The following is a 26,961-nucleotide window of genomic DNA, read 5'->3' on the forward strand; positions in this document are numbered from 1 at the left end:
GTTATACAACAGAACAAATTCTACATCTTTTATTATCATTCTTTTCAAAATTTGGCATTGCCAAAGTTTAAAAATTACAAACACATTGACAATAACAATTTCGCTCACAACCACCCCCCTCCCAAAAATAAGGAAACAAGGAAAAAGAAAAAAGAACTGCTATCACTCTTCACAGTTAACCAAGTTTTGCAATTTTCTGCGTATTTGTGTGTAATTCCAACAGGCCAAAACTCATCTATGATATCTGAAACTTGTAAAAGATGTCCTTGAAAAGTTTTAACTTGTGGATCGGTATACAGATTCACAACCTTGGTACCACCATTACTTCTTCTAATCCTTTGATGCTGAGACCCAGTACATATCTCAAAACTGATGGTGTTATCTCAGTTGTCTGCAAGGTAAAGATTGAAACTAAGATTTACTACTAATCAAGGCAGAACTCTTCCTCAAGTATTGTGCTCCATATGCTGCACTAGAACCCACTGTTGTTGATGCCACTAACCAACTGCACGGAATTAAATGGACTTGAGTTATTCAACATTATCAGATTCAACATTCAGACCACCAGAGTAGCGGCTGCATTACCTCAAATATGTGATGTATGGCTGAGTTTCCTGGGTTCCAAATTCTGGTTGAAGAAGAGCTGCAGCTACTAATACCAACTGGAAAACTGTATTAACCTGTCAAGAATAGTACTCCTTGTTAATCAACCTGACAGAATTTAAAATCAATCAACCTAATTGCAAGCTTGCTGTGCTAATTATCTTTTACTACAGTCTATGGTATCAGTTACACTGTGCTGATCAAAATGCCTTTCAGAAATTTTGTGCTTAACTAACTAACTAAATATTTCATAAAAAAATTCATTGGAAAATAGGAAGAGGAGTTTATAAAGGTTTACTAGTTTACTAAATAACCTATTCCATAAAATCCCAAATCCTAGACCACATTGCACAACATAGATACACCAAAAATACTAATGCATACATCATATAATCAGGTTTAAACAAATAAATAAATAAATAAATAACTCAAAGCTTACCTTGCTAATAAAGAGAGGCTCAACTTTTAGGGGACGGGTACCGTCAAGATTGATGAAATCAAACCAACTTTTCCACTGAAAGAAGGAAAAACTTAACAATGCCAATCAACATTTCAACTTGATAACTAACAGACTGTCAATTGAAGAAAAAGGTCTTGGGAAAAAAAAAAAAAAAAAAGAAAAAGAAAAAAAAGAAAAGAAAAGAAAAAGAAAGTCCTATAACACACGATCTCAAGTTACGCTATATTACCTCCCAACCCAAGCTACTAGCTCTTTGATATACTGCACCACCAACAAGGAAGACATCTCGCAACACAACGAGTCCAACAAGTCCAGCTTCACAACGCAAAAACCAAATAAGAAATTCATTTCCCTCAAAACATACACACAAGATGATGCATACAGATCAAACTTATGTGCCCCACAGCATTTTATTATAGATCCAAATATCTACTGCCATGTGACATCTACTAAACAAATTACATTCATTTGTAGTGTTAAGCCATGCATCTTGAAACAGAAGGATAAGGACATATTGCATTTTGATTGGTAAATTACACATGCACCCTATGGTTCTTCAACCCTCGACCTTACCCTTCCATCCCATTATAAAGGAGGACTAAGTGCCATTTAAGCTAAAACTCATTGGCATAAAGGGCATATTTTTAAATTTCATCTGTATTACTTAGGCACTAGTTCAAGCAGCAAATTTGAAAACTTAGTAATTTTTAAATTGGCTATTATGTACATTAGTGACATCTAGTTTTTTAACTACTGGAATAAGCATGGCGGTCAGACGTCATTACATTAAAAAAGAGAATTTTTTGGGTGCTAAGAATAAGAATGTGGAACAAAAGTATAGAGTGCTTATATATAATAGTCCAGTGATAATCACCCAAAAATTTTAGCTAATGTAGCCCGTTACTTGACTCAAGCAACCATTCTATGTTTCTGCTATGCTTATATTGGATAATATCAGCATTGTATGTCTATGCGTTGCTGAATGTAGCCTATGTATTGGACTCAAGCACATCCTCTTCTATATTTTCAATATCTTCCTTATGATTGATAATATTAGCGTCTTGTGTGTGTGTAGCCAGGGGGGAAGAGGAAACTTGTCATAGCTTAATATTATATGTTCAAATGCAAAAGCAAGACTATGTGCTTACACCACAACTATTGCACTACCAAAAAATTGAGGGGGAGGGACTATGATCACTTACGGTGCAGAAGATCCATATGCACCATTGCCAAAGCAACAGATCCAATAAGAACCTGTATCAAGAAGAGGGAACAAAAATATAATTCAGCTACAGGGCAGACTAAATGAGCCAAATAAAACCTGCAATGAGCAACTGGCCAATTATACTGAGCTCAGAAGGAAGAGAGGCTTGAACTTTTACCTTGTCAGCAAGGGGATCAAGGTAGGAACCCACTACAGAATTAGTTCTCATCTTCCTAGCCATGTATCCATCTAGCTACATGATGAATGAAGAAAAATAAAAGCATTTAACATCTCATTTTGGTAAATCAAGGATTTGCTTCCATCAATTAAAGTAGTAAGCCTACTAACTAAAATATTTCCAATAAACATAAAATATACGTGTCCACACCCAGTCAGATGCCCCAGAGATAGCCAATCCAACCAGTGCTGATGAATACCACTCGTTTGTGATCATCCTGCATAACGATTGTTAATCACATTTCCAGTAAAAAGCAATTAAAAGTTTAAACATTCATTTTAAAGCATAAGCAAAAATCTGAGGACATAAGGCCAAAATATAATCACCCATGTACACTGGCAGTGTACACAGGGAGCAGTGCAATCAATCTTTCAAATTACAATGCTCAAGAAAATCTAATAAAGAATAACAGGGAGGAGAAGTAAATAAATAAATCATGCTTAAATCAAATGAACTCCAGAAGAAATTAAAAACCTAAAACTATTTGGATAATAATTATCAGCTCTTATAGGACCACACCATTTGCCACAACTTTTGTCACACTTTAATTACACGTGTGACTGTTATTGATAAACTATTGTTTTCAAAATTCACATGAAACCATCATTTTTTTCCACCGCTCACAATTGCACATGTTAGGGTTGTGGCAATAGTTGTGACACAAAAACTGTGTGCACAGACTTTCTCAATAAGTATACAAGGGAAGAACCTAGTTAGAGAGTACAATCAATTGTCCAAGTTAAGAACATCCAAATGTTGCAATAAGTAAAAAGATGAATCAAAATCTGAGTTAACCTATGTTCAAGAGAAGAAAGATTAAAGCAAAAACAATTTGTGGCAGTTCCACACCCTCCAACATTCTACTATTTTTTTTCTCCCAAATGAACCATATCAATTAGTATTAAAAAATTTAGATTACCACCTATATGGCCCTTGCTCTTCTCAAATTCCCATTCAAGATCTTAATTAAAAAAAAAAAAAAAAGGTTGTACATAGTGCACGAGCTCCCAGTTTTGTGGGGTTTGAGAGAGATCATTGTAGTCAACCTTACCCCCAATTTTATTGGAGAGTCTGATTCATAGACTCGACCCGTGACCTAGCACTTTTGGTGGAAGGCACTTGCCATTGCAACAAGGCTTGACCTCATTCAAGATCTTAATAATCCAACCATTAATTAGGCCTTACCAAAGTCTTTCCTAGCAAAGAACAAGCTGACTATAACTCCCTAGAATCCAAACAACATCTCACCAAATGTTTGATAAAGTCACCCTCTTTAAACATACATGAATAGCTACCATTACAATGGTCCGTTATGTAGTTCTTTGAAGTAAAATCAACAGAATAGCGTGCAATTTAATCCCCAATTTTAGTGTTCATCTCGTCTCACTCAATATACATTTTTTTTTTTTTTTTTTTTTAAGTGGAGGAAAGGGGATTTGAACCCTGAAAGTGTCCGTTCGAATTAGCAGGAAATTCCAAAGGTCATTGGCTCATTTCACACAATATACTTGTTACTAAGTAAAAATGTGAATTCACAACTTTAAGCAACACATTGATCAAAGCAAAATATCCCTTAATTTTTTTATTTTATTTTTATTTTTTTTACAATTCAATGGGAAGTTGCCAATTGAGCTACAAGGCTCTTAGCAAAATAACCCTTAACTATCTAACATTAAACCATCTAAAATCAGAAAAAATCTTCTCATTTCCTCATCTACCCACACAAGCATTTTCACTGATAAATACAAAAATCAAAGGTTTTTAACAAAACTAACAAACCCTCAAATCAAATACTCAAATTTCCCATCAACCAAACAGAACGTAAATTATCAAAAGAAAAAAAAGAAAAAAGAAAACATACCATCCAAGCACAGGACCAGAAACCAATCGGCCCATAGAGATCAAATTGGGCACATTGACAAAGCTCTCCAAAAACCCATCATCACCTGACTCTCTCTTCTCGACCCTATAGTCCAACAAAGCCTGGCCAAACTTAGTGGGAAAAGCAGTGGTAGTTCTGAGCAGGTTAAGATTAAAAGCCTGCACCTTACGGCGGAAAACGACGGCGTTGCCGCGGAGGTAAAGAGGAGTGGCGGATTGAGAGAGTTTCCACGGAGGGAAAGAGAGAAAAAGCGGACCACGAAATGGGGTTGTGACCCATTTGGAAAGTGGGGTTGAAGGCAAACGAAAGAGAGGGTGAGAGAGAGGGAAGTATTGGAGTGTGATGGTGGGGTGGCTTGTGGCTGTGGCGGTGAGAGAGGTGAGGAAAGACCTTGATCTTTGTGGGTTTTTGATAAGGGTTTTGAGAGACCTGAACAACACCATTATTGTTGTTGTAATAACATATTATAGTTTGTGTTTTGGGAAATATTCTTCTGGGTTTCGTTTGTTTTTTTTACATGTGTGTCTGTGTCTGTGTCTGTGTCTGTGTCTGTGTGGGGGATTTAGGGTTGGCCAGGTTTTAGGGAAGGTGTGCCGGAAGAGCCAGAGACTTTGACTTTTGGGGTGACATGTGGGTTGTATGTAAAAGGTCCACGTGATGGTTGAACACGTGGCTTCAAAGTCGTATCCCACGTGGATGGCTTAGGTGGGGTCCTTATCCAAAACGTTTTCATTTTGTAATTAGTACAAAATTTAAAACAACAAAATTAGTTGTAACCTTAAACTATAACTTTACTCAATATATTTTTATTGGAGACAAATTTTGACAAAATCACCATTAGATTACATCTTATTCTTATATTCTTCATATTTGTAAAATTTCAAGAAAATTAAATATCAATAGCTATGTAATTAATAAATTGTTTAAATTATAATTTTTTGTAGTTTAAAATTATGCATAAAATATATGGCAAATAATATTTGATTAACACAAAATTTGACATGTGTATTAAGAACGTAAAGAACATATAACTCAATAATTAAAATTTTAAAATATGTAATAATGTTTATTTTATTAAGTAAGGTTGTAGATTTAAGTTACAATCAATTTTGTAACTAAATTTTGTTCTTGTAATTATTCATTTGAGAAATGCTAGAAATACAAAAAAAAAGCCAACAACTCACAACATTACGAGTTGTGAATGTGAGTGGTCAAGGGGTTGACCCAACATTTTACTTCCGCTAATCACAACCAATTACTTGACGAGTTGTGGGCCTTGTGTACTTAGCATTTTCTTTATTTGGTATGCTTAGTTGAGTTGAATAAAATAAATGAGGGAGAAGAAATATGAGAGAGAACTAAAAATGAATAATGGGTGTACCTAGTTTGGAGAAAAAGATGTGAGAAAATGGTGGGATGCGGCCATTTTCTTTTTGAACCCATCAAAATTTAATCCCCTCAAAATTGAGTGAAAATAGGGGAGAAGAGAAAGGCTAAGGCAATTACCCATTTACCCTTAATCTGAAAATATTGTCCTACTTCTAAAATTAAATACCACTAATTTACTAACGTTCCTATTGTGTCCCTACTTTAATTTGATGAGCATTTAAAATTTTTAAATTTTCTAATCAAGACTAACAATTCATTTAGAGTTCAAATCTTCTGTCTCATCTTTCCTGCTCTACCCTATGTTCCACCAATAAAAATTTACCCTATGTACACCTATTTAATTCAAATCTAATTTTCAACATTTTATTATTTAGTTTCCTAAAATAAATAAAAAATAGAAAAATCCAAACCATCCCCACTAGCCACCACCACTGTTCCTCCACCACCACCACCACCACCATCAACATTCGCTAACGTCATCAACGGCCACCCACCCTTGCCGGCCAACCACCCACCACCATCGGTTGTCAGTTACCAAAAATTAATTTTTTTTTAAAAAAAAAACAACACATCCCCCACCAATCACCACTGGTCCACCACTCTTATTCAGCGCCTCCAGGAAGAGAAGGTGACACCATCACCACGGCCATGTCTAGGTACCAGCCATGAATTGAAGAAGAATGGTGGTCATGGATACCCACCAACAAGATGTCACAAAACTAATAACAAACATGGATTTTGAAGACAAGGAGGCAATGGTGGAAGGTCGTTGATGTCATTGACGATCTCCTCCTAGTAGCACCGGTGAAGTTGGTGGTGGCGGCTGGTGGGGATTATTTGAGTTTTTTTTTTTTTTTTTGTGGATTTATATTAAGAAACTAAAAAAAATAAAAGACTGAAAATTAGATTTGAATTAGATAGGTGTACATATGACAAATTTTTATTGGTAGCGTATGGGGTGGAGTAGGAAAGATGAGACAGAAGATTTAGACTCATTTATTTAAGGGTAAACTTATATCTATTTATATAAGAGATAAGACAATAAATGATTTTCTCTTTAAAATTTGTGTTTTCGATAAAAGGCCAAAAATTTGGGACGTAAAAAGTAACAAAAATGGTTAATAATTTTTAGTGTTTTCAGTAGAGACATCGCGGTTCAAATCTTCCTTCACTCAACTATCGAATTATCAAAATATATATAATACCGTGTGATCATTAAAAATGACCTTTTACATGTACTTTTAGATTACATGACCTATTTGAAAGTTATATAATTTATCTAAATCATTGAATGGGTTACGTGATAAAATATAAGTAAATTAACACACTGTAGAATAGTTTAGAGGATAGTTATCCCAACCGATTTGCAAGAGATTTTTATGCATGAAATATTGGCATTGGCCATTAGAGGAGAAGAAAAAGTTGGTTATCGAGAGGCAGGAAAGTGTACGCGTCAGTTTCATTCAACAGAACAGCCTTAACAGCTCTCTCTCTCTCTCTCTCTCTCTCTCTCAAGAAATACACGACTAAATAAAGCACTATACATTTATAGAAATGTGAATGGATTAACTATAGAAATCAATAACCATGGCAAAACTAACATTCTAAGTTCTAACACTCCTAATATTGTTCCTCCCGACAAACCGGAAAACCAGTTCTGCCATAGTAACGTTGTTTTTTCAGTTTCTCAAATCCTAGAAAGAGCTTATTCTCTAAGAAAATTTTATTACATTATACAAAGAGCTTATTCTCTGCTCTTTGTATAATATTTCATTTTGAGTTTGATATTGGGTTCTGTTCCTGAAAAAAGGGTGTGATTAAGAGTTTTGATAGAGTTTGTAGCAAAGGCCGGTTGGTAGGAGATGGAATGCTTCAAGTGTAGAGCAAAGCGGCCTTTGGTTTGTTTCAGGAGCGGCAGAGGCAGAAGGGAATATGATGCTCGACAAACATATGCATCCATGGTTTCAACCTTCTCAATGAAAACAGGTAGCATATATAAAAAAGACTTCATTAGTTTCTTATGTAGTGTACTGTGTTTAATGCACCTTTGAAATGATTATTATGGGTTTTTATTTTTTTTATTTTTTGTGTGAAGATTTATATTCCTATTACTTTTTATTTTATTGCCAAAAGGTAAAGTTGTCTCCTTGGACGTGGATCACATGTGAAATTGAGTGTGTCTGTAGTATTATTGTTTCTATTTGTTGCTAATGTGTATAGCCCATTTGAAATTTACCAGGGGGTTTTTGGATGAAAATTTATATTTCATATTGCTTTTTATTGAATTGCAAATAATTAAAGCTATCTTTTTAGACGTGGGATTCACATGTTGTGAGAGGGTCGCTACAGATTTCCCTATGCTTATACACTAATCCATACAAAGATGGTGAAGAAAGAAAAAAGCACATAAACTTTTGATTTGTTTTTGTTCCAGTGCCTTCTTTGTCCTATGAATTTTCCTCTACTCTTTCATACAAGAGAATCCTAATCCAAGTCTCTCAGCCAAACCATAACCAAGAAAAGTAGATCACACATTGTTAAATTACCGATTGTCCCAAAAGTTTAAGTTATTGAAATATGGTAAATTGAATCATTTAACCACACAATTCTAACACACACTGACCACTCCAACAAAACACACACACACACACACACACACATGCAGAGAGAAAATGTCAGGTGCCAGGTGGGGTTGGACCAACTTGCAATGACATAAGCCCTGAAGACATTGCTTTCGTCTTCATTTCCTTTTTCTACTTATACTTTATTTCAATGCATTACCAACCCTCCACTCTCCAAAGGAACCCGCTGTGTTTAACCCTTAAAACAAGTTGCTTCTATGTGTTTGTTGCTGCCATCATTGGTCTTTTCCTCCCTATGAGGCTAGAACATATATCTTTCATTGCAACTTCAAAGGTGATAAAGATGGAATCAAGGCAGCCCACCTGCTTGTTTTTCTTTTTCTTCTTTTAATGTCTTTAAAAAATGAAAAAAAAAAAAATTATCGGTGCTATGAGTAAGGAGTAAAGCTATTCATTTGTTGATAACTTTGCAGATTGCAGTAAAATATAAATTATTTATTTGTTAGTTCAAGTTAAGTATTTTATTTCATTTTCATGCCTCATGGAATTTGGTTTTAATTTTGGTGAGGTTCTACTACTTTTGTTATTGGCATTTGATTAAACGCTCTCAGAAATTTTCATGGACGGAAAATGCTTATTGATGTGAATTGAAAAAGGATCATGTATAGATTATGTGGTGCCATTTCGAAAAGCCTTAGAAGTTAGAACAATGATTGAGTTGAAATCTGAAACTAAAGCATCTTTTCATAAAAGTTGTGAGGGTTTGACCTTATAATTAGTGTTGTATACATTCATAAGCAACTTTCAATTCTATCTCTTATGATTCTTAAAGCAGTTGATCAGAATTGTTTCAGCTGAATTTTTGAACTATGCTTGTGAAAACTTGGCAAATGACTCTTAATGGGCTTTGTTATTAATGTGCAGGAAGCAGCAAGCATAGGAATCTTGCTCAAGAGATACTGAAAATAGGACATGCAAGAATTTCTGCTCAGGTCTTCACATTTTATGATTTGGCTGCTGCAACTGACAACTTCAATCCTGACTGTCTGCTCGGCGAAGGTGGATTCGGGAGGGTGTACAAAGGATACATAGGGAAAATTGATCAGGTCTCTCTTCCCTTTCTCTCTCTCTCTCTCTCTCCCTGAGACAGACAAGAGTGTCATCCTAGATGATCTTTGGAGTTTCATGCTTGGGTTTATTATATACAGGTTGTGGCTGTTAAGCAACTTGACAGGAAAGGATTGCAAGGAAGTAGAGAATTCTTTGCAGAGGTTCTGATGTTAAGTCTGGTTGAACACCCAAATCTTGTTGATTTGGTTGGCTATTGTGCAGATGGTGATCAAAGAATTTTAGTTTATGAATTCATGGCCAATGGATCTTTGGAAAATCATCTTCTAGGTATGCCTAAAAAAAGTAATTCTTTCAACTTAACAGCTTAATATCATGGACTCTTTACTAGTATTGTCTAATCAATTGTAATGAAGGTCTTGATAATAAAACTAAATAGTTTTTTTTAATTCTTCAGAATTACCTCCAGGTAGGAAGCCTCTGGATTGGTATACCAGGATGAAAATAGCTGCAGGAGCAGCTAAAGGACTAGAATACTTGCATGACTTTGCCAAACCGCCAGTGATTTATCGTGATTTTAAAGCATCTAACATATTATTAGACGAGGAACTCTGTCCAAAGCTCTCTGATTTCGGACTTGCTAAGATAGGTCCAACAGGAGGCAAGGACCATGTGTCTACAAGGGTGATGGGGACCTATGGCTATTGTGCACCAGAGTATGCTTCAACAGGACAACTGACAACAAAGTCTGATGTGTACAGTTTTGGCGTTGTGTTTCTGGAATTAATCACAGGTAGGAGAGCTATTGATACAGCAAGAATGACTGAGGAGCAGAACCTAATTACTTGGGTATGTTCATAAGTAGCACTTAACTCTGCAAATCTTTAATTTAACTACTTTTTGTAGGTGAGTAAAATCTTTCTCCACTAGGTGGTTAGAATAAATTGTTCCATTAAAAAATAAGTTACCATGTTCTTTGAAATAACTTTGATACACTTGTTTTCACCTTTGCCTAATTCCTTTACAGCATATAAATCACAAAAAGACAAAACATTCCTCTAAGGGACTTACAGTCTAGGAGTATTCATCCTTTAGATTTTTTTAATGTTCAATTAAATATGATGATCTTTGCAATTTGTTAGAATTATGAGGTTGGAATTCATTTTCTATCAAGAGCTTGGTAAAAATTTCTATTTTCATCCTGCAGGCACAGCCGCTTTTTAGGGACAGAAATAAGTTTACATTAATGGCTGACCCTTTGCTAAAAGGAAATTACCCTGTAAAGGGTCTTTATCAAGCTCTTGCAGTTGCTGCAATGTGTCTTCAAGAGGAAGCTGATACCCGACCTTTGATGGGTGATGTTGTAACTGCTATTGAGCATCTGGCAACACCAAGAGACGATGAGAAAGTTGCTTCAGATTTATCAAAAAGCAGGGGTGCACATGCTGTATCTGTGAGAGAAGAAAGTGGCAATGGAGGGAGAGAGCTGTAGCATCAAAGGACTGAAGCTCTTGCAACTAACTGCAATGCGGAAAACAAATCCATGGCCTAAAATTTGATATATAAAGATATAAGCTCCTCTGTCACAGTCCAACAATGTGCAAGTTGTTCAAAGTGTAAGGCCTGCTACTACGAATGTCACCCTGTAGCTGTATCTAATTTAGCAGTTCAATTGATGAATTAGACGCCATAAGTTCAAATCTAATCATATAAAAATAAAAAATCATAAATCCTATCATTATATATATATATATATATATGACGGAACTGAAATTGTAGCTTCTATATTTTATCATAATGTGTATATTTAACATGTGAGTACATTGTAGACCATTTTCCTGGGAAGGGTCATATTGTCAGTATCCCTTGTACCTCATATAATGCAAGCATCTAAAATGTGTATTGTTTAGTAACATGAGATCACTATCACAGTAATTCATGCCTCATGAAACGTCAGAATTTTCATTGTTCTCCGAGAATTCAGGGAAAAAAAAAATGGAGCCTAGACTTGTAAAATTACAAGCCCCATAAAAAAGAAAATAGAATTCTAATCTCCTAATTTCTCAATTTTTATACAGTTAAGCATTAAACGCTTCCTTCTAAATTTTATTAGGAGCTTCTGCAACGTCAAATGAAAAATATTCTACACTATACATTCATTTATGTTGACATGCACATTAATCCAAAAATATGAAAGTCTAAAACATATTCTAGAAGTTTTGTGTCCGTGTCCAGTCCAGTATGCTTTGCCGCATTCTTGTTTAGATACACTTCAAGAACATCCCATCTCCTCCAGTTGAAATGCCGAAATCAATGTAATCAAAAGGGTTGATTTTATTGAGAAATCAATGTCTTACTCTATATTTTTGGGAATAAAACAAGAGAACAGTACTCTGACAAATGGTTCGGTTTACGTACTTTGAATTTGTTTATCTAATTATCTTTCCTTGTTTTCGGCTGGAATTCACCAAACTATCCGTGATCTTTGGTGAATTATTAAATTTTTTATTAAAAAAAAAAAACCTTGATGTGATGCAAAATGCTCTGTACTGCATTCCTTTGTTAGTCTCAACAGCAATTGTGAATTTGCCAAAATACTTAAGTTTAATGCCAACCCTGATGCACTACAAGTCTACATGGGACTTTTGCTTTTTGATCTTTATAATATAAGCTGTCCATTTTAATTCCCAGTACGGAAGAAAATTTTCCTTGTTTACCTATCTATTAATATTTAATTCTGAAATTTCGGTCCAGTTTAGTCCACTCAGGTCCATTCGAACAATTTCAATCCACTTTTGTCAATTCGGTCCATTTCGGTCCATTCTAAAACAAATTGGGTGTCATGTTATAACTTATAAATAGATTTTTACAGATCTCTTTTGTATTCATTCATAAAATTTTTTGGATTTCTACTCTTTTGGATAGTGAGGAAGCAGGTTAGCCACTAGTATGTTTAATTCACACACCACATTTCCCAACTAGAATAGAATAAAAAACAAAACTATAAATCTATTTCTGACTTTTTTTTTTAATACTAAGTAAATCTTTTACAAATCAAATAAATACAAATTGAGTCTCATTCCTGCATAAGATGATCACAAACTTATTCATCAAAAAAAAAAAGGAGATGATCGCAAACTTTCCTTTGAAGGGTATATACGTTTGACTCAATCCTATCTTCCGTGTGAAAATTCTGATGGTCGTTGATTGAAACTTTTTACAGTAGGGACACTTGAGGCTATTGAGAGTGGCAAGCTTTCCCTACCATGATTTTTGTACGTAATTCATGAGCTTCACAGCAGGTAATGTACACCATGATCTCCAAGAAAAGATTTGCAAAGTTCTGTACCACTACTCCAAGAATTTGATTCTATGACATCAAAATCTTTAACATATCAGATGAGCCATCAGTTCTGATGCTTTAGAAACAGCATGACCTTCAAAAAGCTGCATAATAGATCCTTGTGCTCACTCCGAAAACATTATTCCAAAAAATACTTGCACCTAATGTAGGAACCTGACAAGAGAAATCAACAATCATAGAAGTTCTGGACTTGAAACACTGGCATAAGGCATTGAGGAGACTTAGAACAAACTGGCTCAAAGAGCTCAAAAAGCACCAACTAGATGTTGAAGTCATTCTTAAGGATTCTGTAATTGTAACCGGGGATTCTGTTTAGACGATTGCTTTCCGAAACTTCAACAACAGAACACATGCTTGGCAGGATCCCGCTACTGTTTCTCCTCTTCTTCCTTCTCCATGTCATTATCAAGAACCAAAAACCAGGCTTGGAGTGACCACTGGTGGAAGCCATGTCCACAATTTGTCCCTGAGGCTTTCGGGAGCTTCCACATTGGTCTATTTCAACCTTGCTGAAATACTCAATTTCCTTTCTGACAAGCGATCCTACGGTGCCCCGTGTGCCTATTGCAACTGGAGCAATTGCAGCCATTTTCTCAGGGAGCTTGGTGCTAGTGGTGGTGGCTTTATACTGCATTTTTAAAGATATATGGAGGCTTCTGAATGAAGAAACTTCGCTCCTGGGTCTTTATCTTTGGTGGGAATTGCTTTGAATTTGGTTTAAGGATCTCTACTTTATTCTCTTTATCATGTACTCATTGAACTACTTTTCTTAAAGTGGACAGCATGAGAATTTGCATAATTGACGCTTTTAAATAGGACATGGTAATCATGTCCTTGTGTTTGCAATGAAAGCAAGCGTGTTTTCCGGATTAAATTTGTAATCAGTTGTTATTTGAGACTTCTCTGTTTATGATTGAACATGGTACTAATAAGACAAATTGTTTTCCTGAATATTTACTCTTGCCAAAAAAATATATGGACAAAATAGAAAATTCCGCATGCTGTTGATTGTTTCCTCATTTTCATCGTTGGGTAGAATCTTCTTCTCATACGCTCTCACCCTCTTGCTTTGAGTGCTTTTTCTTGGTGTGGGGCCAAAGTGTTGCTCACATTTCTATTTCATTCTTTTGCTTTTTGATTATTAATGTCAAGATTAGTTTAGTCTTTCAATTCTGAACAGTGTCTGCTTTTATACCATTTGAAAAGTGTAATTATGCAGTTGTTTGAGTGTAGACTTACTTTTCTTATTATATGGTTTCAAAGTAACAATTGATTAAACCCATTAATGTTTCTCAAAAAAAAAAAAAAACAAAAAAACAAAAAGATTAAACCCATTAAGTGAAGTGACAGAAATCATCTTCTTCTTTTTTTTCTTTTCTTTTTTTTATATAAGATAAAAATTATATTCTAACCTAATTTAAGTGTACGACGAATGTGAGACTCCCTTTTGAAAACTTTCAATTTCTTTTTTTTATATAAGATAAAAATTCTATTCTAACCTAATTTAAGCGTACGAATGTGAAGCTCTATTTTGAAAACTTCCAATTACTGCTTATGCGTCAGCATCTGAGTTGATCAGTGTTATAATAACACTCCATAATGATAATTTCCTTTGTGCTCAAGGCTTCATTAAAGGTCAAATTTCTATTGGACCATTGGGTATGTTTTTTACTCTATATTCCAGCCACCCTTCCCCTTACTACTGTCCTCTCCTCTGCTTCCTCAATCACCCTTCCTTCCAAACATACCATTGGGGGTACTCGAAATAGACGCTTCATTTCTTCACCATCACCAGTCAGGTACTCACTGATTCTGTGACATTAACTGCTTTCTAACCTCAAATAGCAAACGTATGAAGACAAGGCTTACAAAAGCTTAGCATCAGCAATGGCCTATGGGTCCAGCTAAGCACTTGCAGAATGTCTCCTAATTGGATAATTAGTAATTACAGCACTGTAATGTCTACTTTAATATAAAATCAAAGACTACAATGGTAGTCATATTCTTTTCTTCAAAATATAAATTACACTGTAATCGTCCAAGTACACTCAAGATCAAAGACTTGCTTCAAAGCAAGTGATAAGAACGAATCAATGAAGGGGACAATTATATCCCATATATCTGTATCATACAACATCATGACTGCTAAAGCTCATGTTCATGTAATGAATAACAAACACAGAATTTTTTTTTTTTTTTGGTAAGCCTCAAAATTGGATATTTCCTCTTATTCTCTTATATATACCTCTAAACATATTCCCCACTCGTGCTTTCATTCCCTTTTTTTTTTTTCCTTATTTTGTTAAACTATGATTTGAATTTTATGTATGATATCTATATAACAAACTATTGTCTACTGGGGAGATGGCACGAATACCTCAACCTCCGATGTGCAGCCAAAGCATGTTGCAGAGCAACATCTACACTTGCACCATCTCGGAACAATGAGTCATACAATTCACAGACAAACTGAGACAGTTCCTCCTCATCTTCATCCCAAAAACTAGTGGTATGGTCCCCACTTTTCTCAAGGTCACTATCTTCCCAATCACTCACCGGACTGGCAGGTTCAGCTTCTTCATCTTCTGCCTCTTCATCTCCAATCTCAAACTTCCCATTTTCAAAAATATTGAGCTCCCCTGATCCATGGAAGGTTGTTATCTGTGTTTCAGGGGGCTCAGTTGAAGAACATATAACAGCTTTGGCACCAGAGTCAAGAAGGGCCTTAATCAGACCTGAGTTAGGCCCACAAGTCCCTGTGCAAATTATTATTCTATCCCTCCAAGCTCCAACCTACAATTATTCAATAAATAAAGCATCAGCCACATCAATGAAAAAGAGAAATAGTAATACATAAAGCAACCCTGCCTTAAAAGAGCTATGCTCTCTTGGAAAGAGAAACTCAAACCTCATACCTTTTATGGATCACTAAATTCTAAAATCACCAATATTCACATCTTTGTATTGCATTCCAATGTTCTTAAAGAAAACCATGAGATTTGACAAGATGTTAATAGCCTTTTTCTTACTAGCAAACTATGAAATTGCTATTACTTCCCCTTTAATTCAAGGTTATCATTCTTTAAACCTCGTTTCCAATAGAGTAATAGAGAAAAAACACATAAAATTTGGGGACTTGCAACATGACACAAATAATTATGCTAATGCAATGATCCTAGGGACCAAACCCAGGACCCACTTTTGGAGGGACTAACCGTACCTACTAATGGCCAGTGATGAAAAGCTCAGAGGGCATTTCTTAAGAATGAATGTTGTTGACACAACAGAACACAACACAAAACAATAGGAAACCGTGGGCTTATTGCAATAAAACTCTCAGGTGTTAAGACATTCTACTACATTTGTAATAAAGTTAGAAGCAATTCCCTTATATTAATCTAAGAGCTCTTATCTTCGTGGCCCAAGTACAATAGTCATTATGTGTAAAAAAGTATTTGGGGTATCAACTTCAATTATATGACATGCAATTAGAAAGAGAAGAAATGTAAATTATTAAGATTAGTATATTTTAGAATATGAACCTATTGTTTGAGTGAATTTGCTTTTGCAGTTATGATGTAATTAAATTATTTTTATATATTCTTCATTTTATGTGTAATTAGATTTGATTTTGCCTTTATGATGGTTTTGTATTCAATTTCTATTGTTGCCAAAGTAACTAAACTTGAGCAAGAATGCCATAATCCAAATATTTTTTTTTCCCCAGATAAGAAGTATTCTAAATAATTCGTCTTTGATATAAATTTAGGAAAAATAACTATACAACCTCTTTTTACATAAACAATTAGTTCACAACCTATTGATAATTAACACAAGGAAATAAATGCATTTGTCCCATTAACACATGGCAATAAATTAATACTTTGACATAAATGCAAAGCTTTTGTTGAAGAGAATAATGTTTCTTTCTCAAGGAATGCATCACACGTCAAAACCATAGGCTATAGGCTAATACATCAAGGCAAGAGCTCTTGTTTTCCCCCTTCTAGAATTCTAAATCATCACTCCCTATGGAAATCAGATTATAACTGAAATTTAATTTTTGGGGGGTTGGGGGGTGGGGGGTGGAAGATAGCTACAGATAGTTACAGAAGTTGAATAAATATTAGACTACTAAGTACTAGTAATTTCCAAAGCTCCACAAAATTTAGAGGAAAAAGGAAAACTATGTAAATGTAAGTGAAAGCCAAGAACATACCATCCAACGAACATCATCAGGAGTTAAGTGCATAGAAGGGACTGTTCTACGGAACATATATGCCCCAATTTCTTGGTCATCTTCCATGACCTTCAAAAACATAACGAACTTATTAATTTGATAACTTCATATTAATGAAAAAATAAATCACCAGGAAAGAGAATTAAAAAGAAATACTTGGGTTTGGCGCCCTATATAACGATGGCCAATGCCTCCAATTTGGAAGTACGGTCTAAATGAAACCAAATCAGAAACAGTTGAAATGTCGGCAAGAACTGATGCCCCCTTTCTGCGACGTCTTCGCATTACCGGCAACAAACTCAATTTAACACTCTGTACAAATTTCTCTGCAAGCTCTCCAGGTTCAGCAACCACAAATACATCATTCTGCCAACTAGAGATATATGTAGCTAGTAGGTTAGGAATAAGACTGAAGCAATGTCAACACGAATATTTTGCAACTGAAACAACAGCGGCCCTGTTTACCTTAATATTGAGCCAATCGAATCATTTTGGAGGGACAAGTGTATAATGCCCACTTGCGGTGAGTTCTGTAATTTCTCATGTAATGACCGTACAGGTAAAGAAAGCTGTCTAGGCCCTGAAGGAGACTTTGGTGGTGATACAGCTGCCTTTCCAGATTGGCCATCTAAGCTTAAAGGAGGGACCATATCAATTCGACCAACCCTCTGTGGGCCAAAATCAGGACTGTATAGCAGTGGGCTTGACGGGAAGCTTCCAGTAAACAGAGGTGATGTGAATGGTGTTGGGAATGTTGTTGCTGGCATTGTCTTCACAATCCCTGAAATCCCTTGCATAAGGGATAACCGTATTCCGTTATGGGAACAAAATGACTCAAGTGCACGAGCATGATGCACCGTTCTGCCTGAATCTGGACTGTGTGAAGCTTCAACAAGCAGTACATTTCGCCTCCAACCAAGAGAAGGGCCATTCACATCTAGCACAGCAGAAGGAAGATTTTATGGTAAAAAGAGTACACACAAACATAATATCCTCCTGAAACCACTGGCCATAAAAAAATATCCTCCTGAAACCAATTACAGAAATCAGTGCCTGTACCTGCACTTGACCCCTTTGACTTGGGGTAATGCTGAATTCTTATATTCTCTGACCACTTCTCATTATTTTGGTAAGGAAGAAGCAGTCGCTCACAGACATTCTTGAAGGCATGAGAATTATTTTGGATGTATTCCTGGACAGAAGCTTCCAACTTCAGCCAGACAGCTGGATCAGTCTCATCCAGTTCCATATCACAACGCTCATCAACTGCAATAGCAGGCCATGTAGAACACCGATTGAGAATCAGAACTTTCAGTCAAAATGATATTTAAGGATAACAGATGAAGAACGGAGAAAGTAGTTTACATCCATGCATAGGGTGTATAAGAGCCAAGCTGAGCATATCACAGCTCAAGCTCAGCACAGTCAAAATTGTGGGAGCTCAAGCTCACCTCTAACTCGACTCAAAGCCATAAAATCCCAATTCAAGTTTGGCTCAGACTACAAATCGCCAGACTCATTAGCCTTTATGTTGTGCTCGATAAACAAGTTAGAGATGCTCAAAACAGTGAATCCAATTGTCAATTCTCAGCTGCTGGGCTTTAAATTTTCCATGAAGTCTAAAGTTATATGTATAGTAAAATCTCTGGCATGTGTGTGTGCATCTTTTTTTTTTTTTTTTTTTTTTTTTTTTAATAATCACGCAGATTCAAATCCAATAGAGTAATATTTGAGCAATAACATGGCTGAATCATTAGCTTCTCAAAACAAACATCTACACCACATATGTTTGAATTTTTCAAATTACCAAACATGGAAATTCACAAGCCTATGAGCCAAAACATATATAGCTTGAGCTTGTATAACTCAATGAATAAGCCAACTAAGGCTCCAGACATGATTTCTGCATTTATAATATATAACTCCAGCCTTACCAGGATTAAATCGAAAATACTGTATTTCTGGGAGCATAGGAAGCAATGTACTTAGAGCTTCCTCCACTCGATCCACAGAGCATGCACTCTCAATCAACACTTGGCCCGTGTCCAGATAACGCCAACCACCTTTTCGCACCTAAGAACAGCAGAGATTTATATGAATCCATACAATAAAGCAACTCTTATGAAGTTCAGTGGCAATAGAAAAAAAAAAAAAAAAATGAAAGATTAGAATCACTCTAGTATTCACAATATTATTGGTAACTCAGCAAATGGAAGCAACTTTACAGTCCCTGTTATTTTTTAAGTACATTTTCATTATATGCCCATAGGATTTTTTTCTCAATGTCTTTTGCCTCTAGTATTCACAATATTATTGTTAACTCAGCAAATGGAAGCAACTTAACAGTCCCTGTTATTTTTTAAGTACATTTTCAATATATGCCCATAGGATTTTTTTCTCAATGTCTTTTGCCAAAAGGCCCAAAACAAAAAGTCATGCCCCTAATACAATAGAAGATATCTAAAATAACATTGTACATCTGAGATTGTATAACAGCCTTCATCACTCTTAAGTAATATGCAAAATTGATAATGAATGGCCAGGGAAGCATGGGGTTAAATTCACGTTCTCATATCAGGTACAGTAGAAGCAACATGGAGATCTAGATCTACTAATAAAAACTCCCCAAATTTCTGTTCAGGAAGAGAGGGAAGGTAAAAAGAAGGAATTAAACTCCAAATAAAATCTGAAACCCAATCCTTAAAAGCCCTCTCCACAAGATCTAGCCAACAGAAAAATCTTCAGCAATATTTTTATAAAATTTGACTAAATATTAGCTTTAAGGGTCATAAAAAATAAAGACACCAGAAAACCAAAAAGAAAAGAGAGTTTTTCCCTTTTTCTGTAATTATTTATTAAAAAAAATCATAGGCTTTTGGGATTTCAAGCACTTAGTTTTAATAAAAGCTGTAATGTTCTGGTGTTTTTATGTGTGTAAGGTGAAGAAAAGATAGTTTAGATAAGAATAGGGTGTTCACAGAACAAAATTTTATCCCCTTTTCAAATTCACAAAATTATTGTGACTACTCTGAAAAAGTTGAGATTTAACTGATAAAGCTATAATTCAAAATTGACCCTTTGAAAACAAAATAGAAGCAGTCAGTAGTAACCTTTGTTGGAACAGAACCACACCCAATGGAAACTAAGCAGTCAATTCTCGTGTCAGGCCAAAGAAGTTGTGCTTCTCTTATGGAAAAAACTGTAGGATTGTTTGCCACTATTGCACCATCTTGCCAGCGGTGTACATCTACAGAAATTTGTAAGGAAAATTACGTAATTAAGAGAAAATAAAACATTAAAAGGGAAAAAGCCTAACACACTCAACTTAATCAAGAAAAAAAATGGTGAATTGGATCATTTAAATAAAGAAAAGTATACCATCTGAGTAGTCATCAAGATAATATGGTGCAGCAGATGATGCTCTTATAGCTTGCCATACTTCATGCTTACAACTTCCAATAAAAGCACTGCGCTTATAACCAACTTCAGAACCTATAGTAGGTGATCCTTGCACAGAAATTCCAGAACTTTCTGACATTGGAAGAGGCACTTCTGGTGTTCCAGCAGGGTACTGAAATTTAAGATGAAAAAGGTGATTTAATGAAATTACAAAAAAAAAAAAAGAACCACCTACAATTTTCACAAGTACCAAAACTGTATACACCTATGCAGCAGAATATGAAGCTACAATGCTAGTATTAAATGTGTCCAAAAGTAATAATGTGTCCAAATGAAATAATGGAACTCTTGGCAACAAACCTGATAATTGCGAAATACGAAAGGCTGAGCTGGCATAACGCTCACCAAGGTTGATACAACAAAAACTTTAGGAATGCTTTTCACTGCAGAATCTATCAAAAGATCCCCATCCTCATCAGCACACATTTCCTGTAACAACCTCTGAAACTGATCTGCACTATGCTGCAAGATAACATCTTATAGTATCTTTTTCCAAGTAAAGGGAAGAATAATTAAACTTAACACAATGGATAAATATTTTAAAATATAATAAGTAGAAATAAAGTTTTAACTAATGACTTTGCTTCATTTACTAAAATTCCAACCTTTTGAGAATCTAAGTCATTCACAAAAAATAATACTGAAAATACATGATGACAATTAATTAAAGAGTTGGCAACTAGCCGATTAAATTTATAAGAAAAAGGTTTACTCTCCTATCCACCCCAAAAGAAAAAGAATCTTGTTAAAACGATAAAACATCTTGTGAAAGATGCTAATTTTCTTCTAAAAGGCACACCTCCACATAACAAAAATATCATGAAACTTATGAAGAACAAGATAAAGCACAAATGAAAGAAGAATAATCCATACTTTAGATCCATGTACAACAACTCTAAAACTCTGTGATGAACTTTTATATAGCTGATCCAACTTTTCTCTCCAAGTTGCAGCTTCATTGTCCTTTGGCACAGATTCAGCAAATACAAGTTTTCCTATGTTTTCATTATTTCAGAATGGGATAAATAATTTGATAATTAAATAAAAACATTCATATATACCATTTCCAACTGCAACATACTCACCAAGATTTTTGTATATTTCTTCACATTGTTCCAAGGTCATCAGCTTAATACCAAGCGCAACAGCAAGCATGCCACCTGTTGATGTTCCACATATAAGGTCGAACATTTCATGTATCCGCTTTCCGGTTCCCTTCTCTATTTCTTTAAGAATTTGTACAGTTGCCAGACCTTTCATGCCACCTCCATCCATTGAGAGTATGCGCAGTCCTTGCTTTGCTACTGGTCTCCCTCTTATGGCACGCCGTAGATTTTCATTCTCCCCTAAGAAGGCACAAAATAAAATCAGACCCTATCAGGTTAAACAATCTCAAAAATATAGATAAATCTAATCCAAAATACAGACCCAGAATTGCCAAGGCACGAGCTGCTGCTTTATTCACACGTGGTTCGGGTGCAACTGTCAAGCGTAAGAGAAGTTCCCGCAAACTTTCAGAAGTAACCAGAATACGGCGGTTCTCTAAACAGAAGGCCAAATTTCCGAATGCTAACAAAGCTAGCCTTTGTACCTAATGAAAGACAAACATTAAGTATAAGTTGACCAGGCAATATAAGGGAAGCACTTAAATCAAATATATTATGAGAAGGGAAGTAGAGAACTTGCCTCATGATTTTTATGTGCACATAACATCTTTAACGATTTCAATACATCCTTGGTCAACATCTTCTGAGCTACAGTGTCCGATGCAAAGGCTAACTTAACCACAACTTGCAATACAGATATTACTTCTTCCTGGCCAGAAGATTTCAGCACTAGTTCAATGGGTTGCATGATGTCAGCTTTCATCAACTGCATTGCAACAGAAACATCTGCAGAAAGAGATGAAAGAGCAGAGCATGCTTGTTCAACCTGTCAGAAGACAGAATTATTAAGACCATGCCTAACGGAGGAATATTTATGTTATGTAAACAAATGAAATTTTACTCATATTAGCAAGAATTATCAGAACATACCACATGACGGTTGTCACTGTTTATCATACTAATTAGCTGCCGTACCGCATTCTCATCTTTACCAACAACTACACGGTTTCCTTGGTCTTGCATTATCTTCGCTAGTGCCGACGCTAGTAAAGGGTGATGACAAGAAGAAAAACGGAATATAAGAGAGAAGAAGGCGCTTAGCTTATGTCTAGATGCAACAAAATAAGAACTGTTTTCCATCTGCAATTACCAAAAAAACAGTACACATATTCAATTTGATATGTTATCTACACTTAAAAAGACACTAAGAAAGCCCAAAGGCTCCTACTAGTTCTGTATCCATTAATACCTCTATTTGCACATTCACCGATCTTAAGTTTTCATCTGCTACAATCCTGATATTCGCAAGAGACAAATGGCGAAGTTTGTGCAATGGCAAAATTTCGGGAAGGAATTCGAGAGGATTACCAAAAAGCCTCAAAACCCGTAACTCAGCCATAGCCCTAACATAAAATTAAAAACAATTAGACCCAGAAAAAGTACTAGACTTTACAAGATTTTTGGAAACAGGAAATACAACAAAGAATAGACCAAAATATGCTGATTTCATACTAAGATGACCTGAAGTCAAGGAGAGGCCGGACAAGCTTGTTGTGCTCCAATGATAATTCCTCCAGTTCAACGCACTGTCTCAGTTCTACTGCTTACATTCCAACCAAAATCAGACAAGTGGAAATGTTGCATGAAAAAAAAAAAAGTCTAGCCTGAGTTTAAGTTTGTTTGTTCCATTCAAATTTGACATAATTTAACTTCAATAGAGCAAACTGGTTAGAAATACAGAATAACTCCATGCTTACCAGGTACTGAAACCAGCATGTTGGAATCGACCCTAAGCACTTTTAAGCTTTTCAGCTCACCAAGCTCTGGTGGCAAAACTGCAAGCTTGTTGTTATCAAGATACAGTTTCTCAAGATGCGGCAACTGTGTTAGCTCTACCGGCAACGCCTGTCAATAATAGACAACTAGTAGGTACTAAAATGCTGAACTTAAATCAACCAAGTCCCGTTCCCAACTACCAAACACAGATCAAAACCACACTATTTTTTTTTTTTTTTTGATAAGTAAGAATGTTATAAAACGAACGGCTACTCTATGCATGAAAAACATAGAGCAAGCCCAGAAAATACAAGAAGAACAAAACAAAGAGAAAACATAAAAGAAAGCTAAACAACATATTAATTACAAAAGAGAAAGAGAATTAAGAAAAGAAGGGAGAGAATCACTAGTCTGAGTCCCCATGCCCGAGACCAATCAAAAAGAGTCTCACGAAAAAAAGCAAGCATTTGATCACCAGAACTATTCAAATCCTCAAAAGTCCGCCAATTCCGTTCCTTTCAAATACACCATAGGATGCACAATGAAACTAAGTTCCAAATCTGAGACGAATGCTTCCCACCAATTCCACCAGCCAAAAAGCAAATCTGGGATCGATCTAGGTATAACCCAAGACAAACCAAAAGTTATTAAGGCAAAGCTCCACAACCGATGAGCCATCTCACAATGAAGAAGTAAGTGGTCTACCGTCTCTCCATAATGTTGGCACATAATGCACCAGTCTACAAAAACCAAACTCCTCAATCTCAAGTTATCACCCGTTAGGATCTTATTCCAAGCTACACACCAAACAAAAAAAGAAACTCGTCTAGGTGCCTTTACTCTCCATATACCTTTCCAAGGAAAGACAATTGAGGGAGAATCCCGCAATTTTTATAATACGACCAGATGTCAAACTCCCCATTAGGTTCAACTTCCATCTCATCCGGTCTCCAACATCCAGTGAAGGAGTATTAGCTCCCAATATACATAGAAAATGCAGCCTTTCAACTTTTGCTAGCTCTAGTTTGAAAATATACTTCAATAGCTTTAGTGCCACACCATTGCCCAAAACTGTGGAGCAGACAGTTTCTACTTACTAGCACTAGCTCATTACAATACACCGAACTTAGTCACGCATTTAAAATAACTACAGAATCCCATTTTTTGCTAATTCAGTACTAAATCATGTCAATATTGCCCATTCACCTCAAGAGAAAGTAACAAAATCTATTCTTTTGCCTTCTTGCAAAGAATTTTATGAAAATATATATGCTTTAACTCCTAAATCTGGATCAAGTTCTATTTTAATCCCTAAATTTTGAGAGGTTCATTTTCAATTCTTAGAAAATTATAGACATACCAAGTTCATCCATTTTTCACCACAAGCACTCGATTTAACTTAAAAGAATTTCCCAATATCCAAACACATCAAAAGGACCAAACTTAGATACAGTTATTTAGATGCAAAACATTAGGCTCCCCACTAAAATTCAAACACATGTGCATTGATCAATACATGCACAAACATTATTTCGAGCAGAATTAAATTCAATCTAGCTATGCGTTTAAATTTAATTGAAGAACCAAATTATAAGTCTTGTCCCATTAAAAAAAAAAATCTATCAAATGAAAACGAAATGAAATGAAAAATTTGAAGACTCACAGACAAACCACAGGCACCAAGAGAGAGCACAGTGACAGTCCTCCAATGGTCGCCGCATTCGGAGACGCCGCCTTCGTTGGGCATTGGCNCCAGATGTCAAACTCCCCATTAGGTTCAAACTTCCATCTCATCCGGTCTCCAACATCCAGTGAAGGAGTATTAGCTCCCAATATACATAGAAAATGCAGCCTTTCAACTTTTGCTAGCTCTAGTTTGAAAATATACTTCAATAGCTTTAGTGCCACACCATTGCCCAAAACTGTGGAGCAGACAGTTTCTACTTACTAGCACTAGCTCATTACAATCACACCGAACTTAGTCACGCATTTAAAATAACTACAGAATCCCATTTTTTGCTAATTCAGTACTAAATCATGTCAATATTGCCCATTCACCTCAAGAGAAAGTAACAAAATCTATTCTTTTGCCTTCTTGCAAAGAATTTTATGAAAATATATATGCTTTAACTCCTAAATCTGGATCAAGTTCTATTTTAATCCCTAAATTTTGAGAGGTTCATTTTCAATTCTTAGAAAATTATAGACATACCAAGTTCATCCATTTTTCACCACAAGCACTCGATTTAACTTAAAAGAATTTCCCAATATCCAAACACATCAAAAGGACCAAACTTAGATACAGTTATTTAGATGCAAAACATTAGGCTCCCCACTAAAATTCAAACACATGTGCATTGATCAATACATGCACAAACATTATTTCGAGCAGAATTAAATTCAATCTAGCTATGCGTTTAAATTTAATTGAAGAACCAAATTATAAGTCTTGTCCCATTAAAAAAAAAAAATCTATCAAATGAAAACGAAATGAAATGAAAAATTTGAAGACTCACAGACAAACCACAGGCACCAAGAGAGAGCACAGTGACAGTCCTCCAATGGTCGCCGCATTCAGAGACGCCGCCTTCGTTGGGCATTGGCAGAGGGAGATTGGCCCTCAAAAGTCTCGTCAACACGCCGGTACCGTCGCTCTGCTGACCCGACCCGGCCACCTTGGTCATTGTCACGGCCCGCAGAGGCTCCCTCCGCTTCACCACCGCCATCTCCACAGCCACATTCTCATCCTCCGCCTTCAACACCACCTCCACCGTGTCCTGCGGCATCGGCAGCGCCACCATGAGCTGCGACTGAAGCCTGAGAGCCACCTGCTCCTCGTCGTCCCCAGCCGACCACTCCAACTCGATCCGAAACCCTAGCTCTTGATCTTGCGCCACTATCGACGACGCCGAAGACGACCGCGACGACGAAGCGGAGGAAGATGAAGACACGCGGCCGGGACTCTCCACGGGTTCTTCATTGCCGTAGCTCAGAGCGAGGTGGAAGATCTCCGAAGGTCGCTTCCAGCCTAATCCCCAAGACATTGTGCGAATCCGGATCGGAGATTTAGGGTTTCGACGCGGCGATCTGATCGGAAGGCGGGGAATTGATGAGGCGGTGGAGTCGCATTTTTTTCCTGTGGATTAGAATGCGAAGATGATAATTGTAGAGAAAGGAATGGTGGAATTTTTAGGGTTAGGGATTTGAGAGAGAGAGAGTCAGAGAAGATGAAGTTGATAATGGCGGGAGAGACTGAGAGAGAACGCCGGTGTTGAAGTTCACAGAAAAGAGAGAGAAATGTGAAACTGAAATAGCTGTTATACTACTTTTTTTTTCTCTACATTCTTCTTCTTGCTACAGTTTTTTATTTGCTAGTACTACTTTATAACGTTTATTATTGAGAATATTACTCTTTTACCCTTAAACTATCCTTTTAAAAAAAAAAAACCTTTTTTTTTTCTTTTTTTGGGTTAACAAAACCTCTTTTTTCATCTTCATGGATATTAATTTGATATAATTAAAGGTCGGCGCTTGGCATGCCCAATGAGACTTTTTTTTATGAGAAAGCTGAATTCATTCATAACCGAAAA

The 26,961-nt window shown here is 36.0% G+C and overlaps 4 protein-coding genes across 4 annotated transcripts; 1 reads left to right on the forward strand and 3 right to left on the reverse strand.

Annotated features, from left to right (window-relative positions):
* Position 1: 1 nt before the first annotated feature.
* LOC112018422 (cardiolipin synthase (CMP-forming), mitochondrial) lies at positions 2-4,971 on the reverse strand. Its single transcript, XM_024050947.2, has 8 exons — positions 4,367-4,971; positions 2,656-2,722; positions 2,446-2,520; positions 2,266-2,317; positions 1,293-1,378; positions 1,043-1,117; positions 586-680; positions 2-505 (listed from the first exon to the last, which is right to left on the reverse strand). The coding sequence occupies exons 1-8, from the start codon at positions 4,828-4,830 to the stop codon at positions 412-414; spliced, it is 1,008 nt and encodes a 335-aa protein (XP_023906715.1). The 5' UTR covers positions 4,831-4,971; the 3' UTR covers positions 2-411.
* A 2,422-nt stretch (positions 4,972-7,393) lies between these two features.
* LOC112018571 (probable serine/threonine-protein kinase PBL23) lies at positions 7,394-11,339 on the forward strand. Its single transcript, XM_065775535.1, has 5 exons — positions 7,394-7,762; positions 9,283-9,464; positions 9,567-9,756; positions 9,884-10,275; positions 10,634-11,339. Exons 1-5 carry the CDS (start codon positions 7,639-7,641, stop codon positions 10,916-10,918), a joined length of 1,173 nt encoding a protein of 390 aa, XP_065631607.1. The 5' UTR covers positions 7,394-7,638; the 3' UTR covers positions 10,919-11,339.
* A 1,710-nt stretch (positions 11,340-13,049) lies between these two features.
* On the reverse strand, positions 13,050-13,424 carry LOC112018468 (uncharacterized). The gene has a single exon (XM_024050996.2). It carries the CDS (start codon positions 13,422-13,424, stop codon positions 13,050-13,052), a length of 375 nt encoding a protein of 124 aa, XP_023906764.1.
* A 1,339-nt stretch (positions 13,425-14,763) lies between these two features.
* LOC112018476 (phospholipase A I) lies at positions 14,764-26,725 on the reverse strand. Its single transcript, XM_024051010.2, has 18 exons — positions 25,888-26,725; positions 23,353-23,500; positions 23,117-23,195; positions 22,845-22,998; positions 22,526-22,735; positions 22,176-22,421; positions 21,918-22,080; positions 21,575-21,835; positions 21,363-21,484; positions 20,790-20,951; positions 20,409-20,601; positions 20,141-20,277; positions 18,965-19,103; positions 18,090-18,296; positions 17,496-17,967; positions 17,187-17,403; positions 17,010-17,099; positions 14,764-15,583 (listed from the first exon to the last, which is right to left on the reverse strand). The coding sequence occupies exons 1-18, from the start codon at positions 26,413-26,415 to the stop codon at positions 15,137-15,139; spliced, it is 3,975 nt and encodes a 1,324-aa protein (XP_023906778.2). The 5' UTR covers positions 26,416-26,725; the 3' UTR covers positions 14,764-15,136.
* Positions 26,726-26,961: the final 236 nt, after the last annotated feature.

This window comes from Quercus suber, unplaced genomic scaffold, assembly GCF_002906115.3.
Source record: "Quercus suber isolate HL8 unplaced genomic scaffold, Cork oak 2.0 scaffold_8, whole genome shotgun sequence".
Classification (NCBI taxonomy): domain Eukaryota; kingdom Viridiplantae; phylum Streptophyta; class Magnoliopsida; order Fagales; family Fagaceae; genus Quercus; species Quercus suber.

Excerpts from the sequence above, each read along its gene's own strand:
- LOC112018468 (XM_024050996.2), bottom strand. The coding sequence starts at position 13,424 with ATGCAGTATAAAGCCACCACCACTAGCACCAAGCTCCCTGAGAAAATG.
- LOC112018422 (XM_024050947.2), bottom strand. The coding sequence starts at position 4,830 with ATGGTGTTGTTCAGGTCTCTCAAAACCCTTATCAAAAACCCACAAAGA. Across the intron at positions 1,118-1,292 it reads CTAGTAGCTTGGGTTGGGAG|TGGAAAAGTTGGTTTGATTT; the intron begins GTAATATAGCGT and ends TCCTTCTTTCAG. Across the intron at positions 681-1,042 it reads AGCCTCTCTTTATTAGCAAG|GTTAATACAGTTTTCCAGTT; the intron begins GTAAGCTTTGAG and ends TATTCTTGACAG.
- LOC112018571 (XM_065775535.1), top strand. The coding sequence starts at position 7,639 with ATGGAATGCTTCAAGTGTAGAGCAAAGCGGCCTTTGGTTTGTTTCAGG. Across the intron at positions 9,465-9,566 it reads ACATAGGGAAAATTGATCAG|GTTGTGGCTGTTAAGCAACT; the intron begins GTCTCTCTTCCC and ends TATTATATACAG. Across the intron at positions 9,757-9,883 it reads TTTGGAAAATCATCTTCTAG|AATTACCTCCAGGTAGGAAG; the intron begins GTATGCCTAAAA and ends TTAATTCTTCAG.
- LOC112018476 (XM_024051010.2), bottom strand. The coding sequence starts at position 26,415 with ATGTCTTGGGGATTAGGCTGGAAGCGACCTTCGGAGATCTTCCACCTC. Across the intron at positions 19,104-20,140 it reads GTGGTTCTGTTCCAACAAAG|GTGCGAAAAGGTGGTTGGCG; the intron begins GTTACTACTGAC and ends TGCTGTTCTTAG. Across the intron at positions 17,404-17,495 it reads TCGATTGGCTCAATATTAAG|TTGGCAGAATGATGTATTTG; the intron begins GTAAACAGGGCC and ends ATATATCTCTAG.